This window comes from Dipodomys spectabilis, unplaced genomic scaffold (assembly GCF_019054845.1).
Source record: "Dipodomys spectabilis isolate Male_0828 unplaced genomic scaffold, ASM1905484v1 ptg000125l, whole genome shotgun sequence".
In the NCBI taxonomy this organism is placed as follows: domain Eukaryota; kingdom Metazoa; phylum Chordata; class Mammalia; order Rodentia; family Heteromyidae; genus Dipodomys; species Dipodomys spectabilis.
Genome location: NW_024870802.1, coordinates 16,570,147 through 16,585,269, shown reverse-complemented (window position 1 = coordinate 16,585,269; position 15,123 = coordinate 16,570,147). Strand labels below are relative to the sequence as shown.

The 15,123-nt window shown below is 41.6% G+C and overlaps 1 protein-coding gene across 5 annotated transcripts in view; it reads left to right on the top strand.

The window, feature by feature from the left end:
- Positions 1–6,393: 6,393 nt before the first annotated feature.
- Entpd1 (ectonucleoside triphosphate diphosphohydrolase 1) overlaps positions 6,394–15,123 on the top strand; it is an 81,558-nt gene continuing 72,828 nt past the window's right edge. For 2 of the 5 annotated variants that reach the window (XM_042689418.1, XM_042689414.1), the window contains exon 1: positions 6,394–6,550. Coding sequence is in view for 3 of the 5 variants with exons in the window: in XM_042689414.1 (XP_042545348.1) it covers positions 6,535–6,550 (16 nt within the window). In the remaining 2 variants the exon portion in view is untranslated. Of the gene's footprint in view, positions 6,551–6,976; positions 7,558–7,779; positions 7,796–15,123 lie in introns of those variants that run through there. The other 3 variants (XM_042689416.1, XM_042689413.1, XM_042689415.1) reach the window with 3 other exon arrangements.

Genomic DNA, 15,123 nt, shown 5'->3' with positions numbered 1-15,123 from the left:
TAGCTAGGATTACAGGTGTGAGCCACTGGCACCCGACCCCTGAGACTCTAACCTCCAATAGACCACCAGAAAACCAGAAGTAGTGCTGTGGCTCAAGTGGTAGAGTGCTGGCCTTGAGCTGAAGAGCTCAGGGACAGTGCCCAGACCCAGAGTTCAAGCCCCACAACCAAGAAAATAACAAAAATATATCAAAAATGACACAGAATTTGAACCCTGTATCAAATATCATGAGAAGCATTTTAGTATATTCACATACAGTAAAACTGATGGCAGTCTTGAAACTGGGAAAGCATCTTACTTTGTACAATAGTTACCCTGGGCTTTTATTTTATTATACATAAAACTAGAGTACCTCTTTTCATTAGTTTTATCAATAGACTTCTGTTTTAATGGAGAACTAGAAACAATGTAGGGACCAGAATGCCCATCCTCCACTCTATCCAGCCAACTGCCCTTCCTTCTCCTAGCCCCCACTGATGGAGTAATTACCATTATTACTCAGCCCAATTTATGTGGCTGCTGCTTAGTCAAGATTGTGTGTGAAAAGTGCCTCTAACTGTTCATGCTATAAAGATTAAGGAAGATAAAATAAAAATTAATTTTTGAGTTAGAGGCCATTAGTGATCTTAATGTTGTAGAGTGAGAAATTGGAATGTAATGCAATGAAGAACAGAACGAATGATAAAGTGAAAGGGGGCAAGGAAAGGAAGGCACAGTGTAGCCCACAGTCTTAGATTTGTTGTTTGTGAAGGAAAGGAAAGGCTTGGGCCGATGAAAGGAATGGTTTGATTTTTCAAATCTTTGGTAAAACACATACAACATAAAACTTACCCCACTGACTTTTCCTTTTCTCTTCTCTCCTTCTTCTCCTCTCCTCCTCTTTCTTTTTGTTTTCCCAAGGCTTGAACTCAAGGACCTCATGCTCATTCAATTTGCCCACAGCTGGTGCCTGACTTTTTTTGCTAGTTAATCGGAGATGTAGTCTTGAGGATTTTTTTTTTTGGAGGGGGGGGGGGCGGGGTGCTCAGGTTGGCTTCAAACTACAGTCTTCTAGATCTTAGCCTTCTGAATAGCTAGGTTTACAGGTGTGAGCTACTGGTACCCAGCCCTATTGACCATTTCTGACTAATAGTTAAGCATTGTTAATTATATTTACTTAATGTAACCAATCTCCAGAGCTTCTTAATCTTGCAAAACTAAGCTGTGTACCCACTAAACACCAGAAATTGATTTTTTTTTTTTTTTTGTCAGTTGTGGAGCTTGAACTCTGGTCCTGGATGCTGTCCCTAAGCTCTTTAGCTCAAGGCTAGGGTTTTACCACTTGAGCCACAGCATCACTTCCACTGGTAGCTCATGCCTGTAATCCTAGCTACTCAGCAGGCTGAGATCTGAGGATTGCAGTTCAAAGCCAGCTGGGCAGGAAAGGCTGAGTGAGATTCTTACCTCCAATTAACCACCAGAAAACTGGAAGTAGCACTGTGGCTTAAGTGATAGAGCACTCACCTTGAGCTGAACAGCTGAGGGACAGCTCCCTAGGCACAGAGTTCAGGCCCCACGTCCAAAAAAACAAAAAACAAAGATAAAACCTCTTGTGTCCCTATCTTGGGGCTCATTTCACTTAGCATCATCTTATATGGTCATATGTACATAGTTTTTAACCTTTTCTGCTTGTTCTAGCTGTATACTAGTTATTGCAAATAAGGGAAACCATGGGACCTATGTTTCTTTGGGTCTCACTTACTTCATTTAATATAATTTTTTCCAAGCCTTTCCTTTCCTAACAAATGGGGTAATGCCATTCTTTCTGATGGAGGCATAGACTTCCATTGTATATATACACATATAGTTATATATGTGTGTGTATAATATACCACATTTTCTTGATCCACTCATCTACTGAGGGGCATCTAGGTTGGTTCCATATCTTAGCTCTGGTGAATAATACTGCGATAAACATACTTGTGCTGGTAGCTTTAGTATGGCCTTGTTTGTGATCATTTGGGTAAATGCCCAAAAGTGGGATTGCTGGGTCATAGGAGCTCTATGTATAGTCTTTTGAGGAACCTCCATACTGCTTTCTAAAGTGGTTGAACAAGTTTACACTCCCACCAACAATGCAGTAGGGTTCCCTTTTGGCCACATCCCCTCCAGCATCTGTTGTTATTAACTTTCTTGATTTCTTGATTATAGCCATTCTAACTGGGGTAAGGTAGAATGTCAGTGTTGTTTTGACTTGCATTTCTTTCTTTTTTTTTTTTGTCAGTTGTGGGACCTGAACTCTGGGCCTGGGCTCTGTCCCTCAGCTCTTCAGCTCAAGGCAAGTGCTCTGCCACTTCCAGTTTTTTCTGCTTATGTGGTGCTAAGGAATGAAACCCAGGGCCTCATGCATGGGAGACAAGCACTCTACCACTGAGCCACCTTCCCAGCCCTGATTTGCATTTCTTTTATGGTCTATTGGCTATTCTTATTTCCTCTTCAGAGAAGTCTGTCTTTAAGTCTTTAGCCCACTTATTAATTGGACAGTTGTTTCTTTGAGGATTTGTTGTTGAGGAGTTAATTTTTTGAGTTCTAAGTATATTTTAGATATGAGGCCTTTGTCCATTGTATGGCTAGTGAAGATCTCCCAATCCGTGGGCTTTCTATTGATCTTGTTAGCTATGTCCTTTGCTTCAGTTTCATGCAATCCCATTTGTCCAACCTTTCTTTTATTTGTATTTACTACTTCTATTGCAAAAAACTAATAACTTTGATAAGTATGATTTTTTTTTTTAGAAACCAGACTTAACTTTATTTTGGCCAGCCTGGGCACTGTCCCTGAGCTTCTTTTGCATAAGGCTAGTGCTCTACCACTTGAATCACAGTGTCACTATCAGCTTTTTCTGTGTATGTGATACTGATGAATCGAACCCAGGGCTTCATGCATGCTAGGCAAGCACTTTACCACTAAGCCACATTCCCAGACTACAAGATTTGATTTTTAAGATAAGGTCTTGAGTCTTTAAACAGATTCCTCCTCTATTTCTTTTGTAACTTATTCTTGTGTGAATGGTAGGTAATACATACTTAACCATAACATTTTCACCATGCTGAGAGTGTGTGTACACTGGACAATATGATTAACTTGAAGCACAGAGTAGAGCATGCTACCATCAAAAAGCATTAAATATCACCAGAAGGTCCATGTAAATGAGTTAGGCACTAAAACTTTGTTTCTTTTACTGTGTAGCCAAGTCAGATGAACTTTACATTTTTATAAAGCGTTAGATACAAATGAGAATTTTACCTTTCCTGGTTGAGCTAGAATTTGCACAGGTCTTTCGATGTCCTCTTCCATGAGGCCAAAGGAGACTAACAGAATGAGTGAAGTCACCTTTATTTGACAGTATGCAAGTAGGACATGATAGGAGTTGCTTTGAATTATAATTTTGTTTAAAATGAAGAACTTTGCTTCAGTGCCCACAGTAAGGCACTCATTGACAGATACAGGTGTGTACCTGATCCCCTCATACATTCTAGATCTTTCCCTCAATCATTAAGTTCTTTTTTGGGGAGGGAGGGCTTTGATAGTCTGGTTTCCATCCTGTAGTTCACAAGCTTGTTGTAAGCATGCTGTTTCTCATATCCCCCCCAAACAGTAGTACAAAGGCATTCATAAATTCATAAAGATTATTGATATTGACAAATATCCTATTTCTTTTCTTTTCTTTTTGTCAGAATTCAAGGCCAAGGTGCTGTCCCTGAGCTTTTCTGCTCAAGACTAGCACTCTGTCACTTTGAACAACAGCTCTACTTCTGGTGGTTTTCTGGTGGTTAATTGGAGATAAGAGTCTCATGAACTTCAAACCTGCCTGGGCTGGCTTCGAACCACAATCCACAGATTTTAGCCAACTGAGTAGCTAGGATTACATGTATGAGTTACTGGTGCTAGGCTCTATCATCCATCTTCCTTCCTCCCTCCCTCCCTTCCCTTCCCTTCCTTCCCTCCCTCCCTCCCTCCCTCCCTTCCTTTCTTCCTCCCTCCCTCCCTCTTTCCCTCTCTCTTTCCTTCCCTGCCTGCTTTCCTTCCTTCCTTCCTTCCTTCCTTCCTTCCTTCCTTCCTTCCTTCCTTCCTTCCTTCCTTCCTTCCTTCCTCCCTCCCTCCCTCCCTCCCTCCCTTCTTCCCTTCCCCCCCCCTCTTCTTTTCCTTTCTTTTGCCAGTCCTTGGGCTTGAACTCTAGGCCTGGGTGCTTTTGTGTTCAAGACTACAATCTACCACTTGAGCCACAGCTCACTTCCAGTTTTTTGTGGAGATAAGAATCTCATAGAGGGGCTGGGAAGGTGGCTCAGTGGTAGCATGCTTGCCTTGCATGCCTGAGGTCCTGGGTTCAATTCCTCAGCACAACATAAGCAAAAAGAAAAAAGCCATAAGTGGCGCTGTGGCTCAAGTGGTAGAGCGCTAGCCTTGAGCTGAAGAGCTGAGGGACAGCACCCAGGCCCAGAGTTCAGGCCCCACAACCGGACCAAAAACAAATAAACAAACAAAAAAGAATCTCATAGACTTTCCAACCTGACCTGACTTCTAACCATGATCCTCAGATCTCAGCCTCCTGAGTAGCTAGGATTACAACATGAGCCACCAGTCTGTAACACTATCATAATTTCTTAAAAACAACATAACAAACCATTATTCATTATTAAAGCTACAGTCTAACTGGCTCTGGAAAAGGCATCTATTGGATTTTTTTCATTTAGTAAAATTAGTTATTATTATAAATACAAAATCCTGTAAGTACCCTATTTAGTGAGACAAAGTATTGTTATATAGCTCCATATTCATTAGAGAATTCAAAATTTTTTATTTGGTTAATAACATTCATAATAATATTAATGTACTATTAAATGAGATGTCTAAACTAAATTCAGTCCTTGCATTGACTGAAAGTATAGTGAATGACTGAAAGTATAATGGGAACTGTAGTCTCTGTATAGACAGAAATCAATCCTTGGTGGTCACCAATCTAATAGTGGAACAAAAAGATGCCTTACAGTATAATTAGCTTTAGACACAAAATGTGTGATGATAAAACAATGTAGGAAAAAATGTCAGGAATCTGGAAGCCAGGTCTGCCTTCCAACTTTCTTGCTATGCATTCATTCATTCATTCGTTCATCCAACATTTATTTATGGAACATTTCCTGAGTTCCCACTGTGTGGAAGAAACCTTACTTGGACCATGGGGAAACCAGTTTCCTGCTCTTTATCTGCACCAATCGGAGCAGGTCCTTTCTTTAACTGCATCTATCCCTGGATTAGACTGGATATCTGAGATCTCTGTCAAACCTCAAATGCTGATTGAGGTTTGTAACCACTCGGTGGAGGGAGAAACTGCCTAAGGCTTTGAGGACTTACCTTCATGTAAGAGGGTTAGCACTTGTCTTAGTTTCAAAAAAACTTTGTACATTAAAAATAATTTTTAAAATAGTAGCTTGAAAATAGTTTTAAAATGATCTGGTCAGACATTTAGATCATCTTGTAAAGTCTAGGTATGGCAAGCCAATTCATATAGAAGGTTAGCTTATGGAGGTATGAAATCAAAGTTGGGAAAAGGTGAATGACCTGTGCCAAGATAGAGGTTCCCACGGGGAGTCAGTGACTCATGCCTGTAATCCTAGGCTAAAATCAGAGGATCAAACTTGAAGCTACCATAGGCAGGGAAGTCTATGAGACTCTTAATTCCAATTAACCACACACACACCAAAAAAAGGCAGGAGTAGAGCTGTAGCTCAAGTGGTATAGTACCAAACCTGAGAGCAAAAGCCAAGGGACAGCACCCAGGCCCTGAGCCAGGAAAAAAAAAAAAAGGTTCCAGCCAGCAGCCTCCTTTGCCTCCTGGCTTCTCCTGCAATTGGACATTGCTTGAGTGACCTGATGAGCTTCTGTCATAATGATCCTGAAAAGGATTGCTGTCTGTCTTGGGATCAGAAGTGATCTACCTTATGGGGCAGAAAAAAAAGTTCTTGCCTTTATAGATTTCTCCAGCATAACAAATGTATTGTTATTTGGCTTCATAATTGTAAAACTTAAGTAACTTTTTTTTTTTTTTTTTTTTTGCTTGTAGTCAAGATGACTTTTCCTAGGGAGAGAAACTGGATTTCTATTACAGAGAGAGAAAAGACATAAGACATGAAAGGAAGAAAAGAGGGGGGGGGGATGAAAGGAGGGAGAAGAAAAGGAGAGAGGGAGCTTGGAAATACATTTGTTCAAGAACAGGAAAAGCTGCAACACGAGGCAGGCAAGCCTTTGAGTAACTAGGGAAATGAGCTGTTAGACTCTTCGGCCAATCTGTCCTTTCTGTCAATGAAAAACACATAGGGTTCGAGGTTCCTTCCGAAACGGGGCTGGCTAATTTAGCCCCTCCCACAAGCCCAAGGGTCTGTTATATCTCTGATCCTTGAGTACCTCTCTCACTAAGACCGACCACAGCAATCCAGGCTGGAAAAACAAAAAACAGAAAACAAAACTAAGAAAGAGGAAGGAAACAAAAGCTGCTACTTATGGAAGATATAGAAGGTAAGACCAAACTGATTTGATCCGAAGTGTTAAGAAAAAAGGAGGGGGGGGGGGAAGCCTAGATCAAAAGCAAGTACTTGAAAGAACTAGAGGCAAAAAGCCCTGAATGAACTTTCCCACCCTCTTCCTTGTGAGAGGAGGCAGAGAAAGAACTTGGGAAAAGTTTTAGGAAGCAAAGCTCAGGGTTTTAATCAAGAGTGAATCTTGAGCCAGCTGGATGAACTCATGAATATTAATTGTATGCAAATTGTGCTTTTTAGAGGCGAATGGATTTTGTTGTTGTTCCCTTGCTGCTTTAACTGGCAGCTGCTTCATCTACAGTCTGGAGTCATCTAGCCTGTGTTAGATCCTCAGCAATGTATTTTCTTGAAGATGCTGGGTTCTGTGTAGATTTGTTTTTGAATTTCCTGTGTACTTTGCTGTGGTGAAATTAGCAAAGGCTTCCCTGCTGGGAGTTGGATGGATAAGTTAATGTGGCAAAAGGCTGTCACAACAGGACCCTGGAGCAAGTCTTACAAAAGGCTGAGAGTTTCCTGAGATGTGTGGGAGAGTGTGCTTGTCAGTGAAGGGTAAGGAGGAGTGAAGGGAAGCATAAGAGAGTTCTGTCTCAAAAGAGCAGGTCATATCTGACTGACTACATTTATATTTTGTTTCAAACCACAAGAACAGCATGTTTGCACAAATGGTGTGCATGCTCTGTCTTTTTACCTCTTTTGGGCATTTTCTGCCAGGACAGAGAGCCAGCTGCTTGCCAGACTTTAGAAGCCTGGAAGAATCTCTGCAGGAGTGAAGGAAAGTAGAGTCTCAAACCTTCATCCCTGACTTTAAATATACCAGCACATTTTTATCACAAAGACTGTGGAGGAATAAGATGAAGAGCCAACAGATTGCTTACAGTTAAAGTAATGATAGCTGTTAAGGTTGACTAAATCTTTAATTCTGTGCTGGGAGCTGTTCTAAGCTTACTCCACACATGTGCTGTTTAGTCCTCACTTCAGCCATTGAAGGTAAGTACTGTCATTAGTATCCCCATTTTCCAGATGAGGAAGTTGAGGAACTGGGAAAATAACTCATCCTGGGAATGACATAGTTAGGAAGTGGTGAATGTTGCTGTGAGCAGGATCTATATAAGGGCTTTTCTGCTCCCCACCCCTTGCACTGTGCTGCTCACAAGGCTCTCCCAGATGCCTTAACATTTGTGAATTCCTGAAGCTACCTGGAGAAATGATGCTGATAAAATCTCAGGTATGTGAAGGAACTTGAACTTCGCAATCAGGTTCATATACATTTTTCTCATTTGGTGCTCAAGGGCATTCTTTATGAGAGAAAAGTGGATATTGTTCTTATGGCCTTTTACAAAAGAGGTGAACTGTCAAGAAGTGTTAGGTGATATGAATCATACAGCTAGCTGTTGAAGAGTCTAGATCAGACCAGAAATTCCCTGCTTCTCATTTCTCTTCTACCTACAGAGTGAGCCCAGTCATCTGTGAACTTCTGCCCCAACATCCTCCCCCCTCTCCCAGCTAAGTCATCACTACTGGGCTACTTTCAGTTCCCCAAGGGAACTGCTCTTTCCCTTCCTCTTAGATTGTTGCAAGGCACTTTCCTGCACCTTAAGGCAATTTACCCCCTTTACTACTTCATTCTGAAGCTAACTTGCTTCATTTGAAATCTTGGCTCTATCATTTACTGTGTGCCTCAGTTTCTTACCTGTAAAATGAAAAGAATATCTGTTTCATATTGTTGTTGTCAGGACAATACGGGAAGATCCATACAAGGGTCTTAGAAAAGGGTCTGATAAGTGATAGGTGCTCATTGAGTGTTTGCTGTTGCTATTGCTCCTTCAAGCCTAACCATGAGGATTACAAACCCTTTAAGCCTTCTCCAGTACTTTGAGCCCAAGTTAGATCCCATCTTGGATGTTTCTACAGTATCTCACTCTTCATGCTGAAGGTGACAATTATATGTATCTATATTCCTGCCCCTTAAACCACCTTCCACACTTCCTTAGTTACAATTTCTTTGTTTTTGCCTTGTTCAAAGTGAGTCTTCAAACTCATAACCACATGATTTTCAGCATGGACAGGATGGTAGGAGAGAGACCTCCATCATCATAGAAGCACAGAAGTCAGGGGCCCAATGTGGGTGCTTGTGCAGCAGTCCTAGAGGACTTGCTGCTAGAAGCCACTCAGAAGCTGACTGACTGAATGCTGATTCAGGAAGATCCAGGAGAGATGCAGTGGCCAGTGTTTGGAGTAAACCCAGAGTCTTCTTCATCAGATCCACTACAGGTTTCTGACATCCTTATTGTGAGTCACTTGGTGGTTACACTTGCCAGCTCCCATGACAGGTTCTTGAAGTACTGTCCATCTTAAAGAAGATGCTATCTTTCCCCATGGGGTGGTATACCCTGATCTCTGTGCAAGTCAGGAAGATACTGACCAGTCATGAGCACCTTGAGCTCCTTAATGAGCACTTAATAAGGATCTAGTAAATAAGTATTTTTATCTTAGCTAATTTTCACTTAAAAGTCAGGAAGCGGCTTCTACCTTGCTGGTGCCTGCAACTCTGCACAATCTGTAAAGACATTCTTGTAGGTAGATACATAAAATCAAAATGTGTCTCCTCTCACCATGGATGATGTTTACTGCTAACATGACTCTGCCAGAGAACCAAGTTTAGCTGAGTTTTAGATCCATCCCCTATTCAGCAAAGAGCCAAACTGGAGATTTTAAATGTGTCCTGGTATTTCTCTGCTGTTTCTGAGCTTCCCAGACCCACTTCATAGCAACCTTGGTGCCTGAGACAGGGTGCTCTCACAGTGAAAGAAAAACAAACACTACAGAGGTTGGCCCTGGTTAAAATGATAAAGTACATTCAATTTGTTGCCAGCACACCCTCCCTTTCCTCTTCCTGGCATACCTTCAAATCAATTCAACAAGTACTATTGTGTGTCCACCATTTGTAAGTTCCTATGCCAGTTGCTTGGTATATAAACAGCTTGTCTTGATCTAGTATGGGAGGGAGACATAAACACAACCATCTCTAACTGAAACCAGGCTCAGTGAAGTACTAATAATAGCTAACATTGATTATTTATTATGTGTCAGACACTGTAATTTTTTTTGTTGTTGTTGGTGGTAGTGGGGCTTGAATTCTGGGCTTGGGTGCTGTCCCTCAGCTTTTCAGCTCAAGGCAAGCACTCTACCACTTGAGCCACAGTGCCACTTCCGGTTTTCTGGTGGTTAATTGGAGATAAGAGTCTCACCGACTGTCCTGCCCAGGCTGGCTTTGAACCATGATCCTCAGATCTCAGCCTCCTGAGTAACTAGGATTACAGGTGTGAGCCGCCAGCGCCCAGCTTGTGTTGTCCCACGTAATCTTCACAACTCTGTGATATTGGTTCCTGTATCTTACAGTTGTAGGTGGAAGTTAACTTTGCCAAGGTCACACAGCTAGCTAGTAATAGGTAGAGAGTGAATTTTGACTCATGTGGTTAGGATACAAAGCCTGGTCTCTTAAAATGTGAGTTTTTACTTCTAAGAGCCATATAGTAGTATAAAGAGGGAGCCATGAGAAGCTGGGCGCTGGTGGCTCATGCCTGTAATCCTAGCTACACAGGAAGCTGAAATCTGAGGATCACAGTTCAAAGCCAGCCCAGGCAGGAAAGTGGCACTGTGGCTCAAGTGGTAGAGTGCTAGCCTTGAGATTAAGAGCTAAGAGACAGCGCCTAGGCCCAGAGTTCAAGCCCACAACCGACAAAAAAAAAAAAGAAAGAAATGAAACAAATGATAGAAAGAAATGATAGAAAGAAAAGAAGAAAGAAAGGAAGAAAGAAAGAAAAGCAATGAGAAGCAGAATTGGGAGTGATGGCTTTTTTTTTGGGGGGGGGAATGCAGCATTTCTTGGACTTGGAGCCTACTACTCATTAGAAGTCCTTCCCCCTCCCAACAATGCTTAAGGATTTTTCTCTTTCCCTTAACCAAACAATAGCCTAGAATGGAGAGTTAAAAGCTCTTTCTCCTTTCCAAGTTCTGAACGAGCAGAATATTTATGTGTCTATGCTGGAGATTTAAAGGCAGAAGTCCAGAGTCTAGCTCTGGCCATAAGTTTGGGATTACCAATGATATAATCAAATAAACCTTTACAAATGAATCAGCTGCACATTAAATGATTTCCTTAATCATAATTTTCCTGTCTGGTGATAAGATACATCTGGCAAGCCATTTTTACAAATTATTGTTATTGGTATTGCTTTTACTTGGCCAAACCACATTTGCAGTGTTTCTCTCTCCTCTCTCTCTTCTCTCTCTCTCTCTCTCTCTCTGTCTCTGTCTCTCTCTCTGTCTCTGTCTCTCTCTCTGTCTCTCTGTCTCTCTCTCTCTCTTCCCCTCTTTTCCCTCCCCTCTTGGTGATTTCTCCAATCTCTACAATCATTGTGTCCAAAGGAAGCAGTGTTTAATTCCACTGGCAGTTGTTTAGATGTGCTGGGCTCAGCTTGTGCAGAAGGAAGGTGAGGCCTGGGGAGAATAACATAGAGTTTATTCTTTGAAACATTTTGGAGAGATGCCAAAATGGAGGGTAGTGCCTATGGTGAATAATCATCTGACATTTTTATGGCTTTGATGGAAGTACAGAAGAAAGGAGTTACAAGCTTAGTCTTGGTGATTGTGTATGTGTGTGTTTCCTGAATCTGTGTTCCTCAAATACACATTTTAATCATTGGAAATAATTTTAATATGCAGATTCTCATCTGGAAGTTCTGAGATAGGGCTGGAGTTAGGCATGTCTAGCATTATAACTCCCAAGTGATGATAATGTTGACCCTCCACAGACTACACTTCAACTAGCAATACTGTAGAGTCATTGCATGCTATAGTCTAAGGGTTTATTTTGGTTCTAACTGACCATGTCCCTTTCCTGTCCCAGCTACCACTTTGAATCACCAGTCAGCTATTTGTCAATGCAGGACGATGGGAAACCTATTTCATTTGTTCATTCATCAAATGTACGTCCTAGAACAGGACAGTCAGGCCCCTAGTTTGCTATATCCTAGGAACCAGCCTGAATTTTCAGCACACACTTGTGTTGGAGTCCCTAAACATTCCTACCTTGTTTCCATGGCTCTAGGTTTCCCTAAGCTTCTCTTATTGTCTACTTCCTGCTTAAGAAATGCTAGTGTGGAATGTGTGTCTGTCTCCAGAACTTGGTGCAGGTGTTAGAGTCCTGAGGAACTGGGCATGGTGGAGACTCAGGTCCCTGAGATTGGGAGCAGCACGCCTGGAGCATTGTCTGCACTTTGAAGAAGCAAAGTGGGAATCCTAGACACAAAGGCAGGAGAATGGATGCACAGCAATACACTGGACTTTCTTTAGGTTTGGAAAATTGGAGGGGGGTTGTAGCTGAAGTTATGGAGAAAGAAGCCAGGGAAGAGATTGCCTTACAGGCATGCATCTTGCACTTTTCAGCTACAATATCAAAGTGACATTAGAGACCCAGGAATAGTGGCAGAAAATATGCCCTACAGTAAGAAGTGTTTCCTTTCTCAAAGATGGTTTTAGTTATATTATGGTTTTATTTTCCATGAAAAATATTTTTTTTTCTGGCCATGGAGTTTGAACTCTGGCCCTTGGTGCTGTCCCTGAGCTCCTTTTGCTCAAGGCTAGCACTCTGCCACTTGAGCCACAGAGCCATTTCTGGCTTTTTATGTGATTAATTGAAGATGAGAGTTTCATGGACTTTCCTGCCCAAGGCTAGCTTCAAACCCTGATTGTCAGTCTCCTGAATAGCTAGGATTACAGGCATGAGCCACTGGCACCTTGCTCATGTAAAAGATTTTTGATAGGATTTCCTTTTTTAAGCTAGGCTGGTCTTGAATTTTCTGCCTGAGATCTGATTCCACTGGGACAATAGACATGTGCCATCATACTGAGCAACAGAGGTATTTTGTAAAAGGAGACATGCGTATTATGTCAATAATTTCAAACATTAAAACATAATAGTTTGCCGGGTGCTGGTGGCTCACGCCTGTAATCCTAGCTACTCAGGAGGCTGAGATCTGAGGATCGCGGTGCAAAGCCAGCCTGGGCAGGAGAGACCGCCAGACTCCTATCTCCAATAAACCACCAGAAAACCGGAAGTGGCGCTGTAGCTCAAGTGGTAGAGCGCTCGCCTTGAGCTGAAGAGCTGAGGGACAGCGCCCAGGCCCAGAGTTCAAGCCCCATGACCAACAACAACAACAAAAAAACATAATAGTTGAAATAACATGTAAGAAGTGATGTATGATAATGACATTTCAAAACCAATGACCAGCACATTTGAAATCTGGTGCATGAAAGTATAATGATGCATGAAGTGATTGAAAGGATTCCTTTTGGAGTCCATATTTAAGGAATAATTTCATTTAAAAAGACAAGGGGTTTCTTTTGAAGGATATAAATATAGTCATATAGTTCTTTATGACTATAAATTGGGGTGAGAAGAAAAATAGTCCCTCATGATATTTTGGTGTGTTTCTATGAAGTCCCCTTTTTCTTTTCTTTGTCGGTTGTGGGGCTTGAACTCTGGGCCTGGGTGCTTGTTACCTGAGCTCTTCAGCTCAAGGCAAGTACTCTACCACTTGAGCCACAGTGCCACTTTCAGTTTTCTGGTGGTTAATTGGAGAGAAGAGTCTCACAGACTTTCCTTCGTGGGCTGGCTTTGAATTGTGGTCCTCAAATCTCAGCCTCCTGAGTGGCTAGGATTACAGGCATGAGCCACTGGTACCTGGCTGAAGTCACCTTTTTCTATGCCTAGGTTGTTTCTCTCGTTTAGTATTTTTGAGTAGGACCTCAAAAAGCTAAGAGATAGCACCACACTCATTAGACTGTATGTTAAAGTATGGTTTTTAGAGCAGCAGTGAATTACAAGCATTTTCCATTTTATAGTGTAGCCTTTCTTAGCTTTTTTTTTGTCAGTCATGGGGCTTGAACTCTAGGCTTAGGTGTTGTCCCTGCACTCTTCAGCTCAAGGCAAGCACTCTACCTCTTGAGCTACAGTGCCACTTTCAGTTTTCTAGAGGTTTATTGGAGATAAGAGTCTCACGGTCTTTCCTGCCTGGCCTGGCTTTGAACCATGATCCTCAGATCTCAGCCTCCTGACTAGCTAGGATTATAGGCATGAGCCACCAGCACCTGGCCTCTTAGCATAATTTGTATAGTTACAGACTTCATGTAACAATTCCCTATTTCACTGAACATTTAAGTTTTTCCCACTTCCAATAAATGTCTTTGTGGGAAATTTTTCCATAAGTAAGTATTCACTCTGAGGATAGAATCCCAGAAGTAGAATTACTTGTTGAAAATTTGTAAATATTTTCTAAAGTACTTCATCTCTGTTGCCAAGATGCATTCCCAAAGGGTGGACTCCTTGTGATCCCATAAGCAGTTCTGTTTGACTAATCCCTCACAGCTTTTTCATTTTTATATTGTCCAACACCAGGATGCAAACTCAGTATTTGATGCTTTTGCTCCTTGGCTGGCGCTTTACCAAATGAGCCATGCCTCCAACCTCAATTATTTTGAAAAAAAAAAATCTTACCTACTTTTTTTTTTTTTTTTGTCAGTGGTGGGGCTTGAACTCTGGGCCTGGGCACTGTCCTAGAGCTCTTCAGCTCAAGGCTAGCACTCTACCACTTGATCCACAGTGCCACTGGTTTTCTTGTGGTTAATTGGAAATAAGAGTCTCATGGACTTTCCTGCCCTGGCTGGCTTTGAACTGTGATCCTCAGATCTTAGCTTCCTGAGTAGCTAGGATTACAGGCCTGAGCCACCAGCACCTGACAGTCTTACCCACTTTTAAGTTTTAGTTTTCATTTGTTTCATTACTATGAATTTGATTTTTTACATAATTTTCTTTACCTTTTGGATACTATTAATATCCTTATGCCTATTTAAATGATGTAAGTGCTTCATTACATAAAGATATTCACCTTTTTCACCATACTTGTAATAATGGTTTCTCTGAAACTGCTCTTAGGATTTTTGCTGCTGTTTTGTTTTTATGCCAGTTCTGGGGCACAAACTCAGGGTGTGGGTGCTGTATCTGAGCTTTTTTGCTCAAGGCTAGTACTCTACCAGTTGAGCCACAGCTCTACTTCTGGCTTTTTTGATAGTTATTTGGAGATATGAGTCTCCTAGACATAAATGTCTGGACTAGCTATGTACCACAATCCTCACACCCCAGTCCCCTGAGTAGCTAGCATTACAAGCATGAGCCACTGGGACCTGGTTACTCTTAGTCTATTTATATGAATTGCAACTATGATTAGATCCAACACAATCTCATATAGAGTTGTATAATTTGCTAAGTATTTAGATATTACTTTCTTTTTCTTTTTTTTGTCTGAGTATTGAACTTAGGGACTTATGCATGTGAATACTTTATGCCCCCAGTCCATTTTACTTTTTTTTTTTTTTTTTTGCTGGACCTGGGCTTAAACTCAGTGCCTGGGCACTGTTCCTGAGCTGCTCTCTGTTCAAGGCTAGCTCTCTACCATGTGAGCCACAGCACCACTTCCATTTCTTCTGAATAGT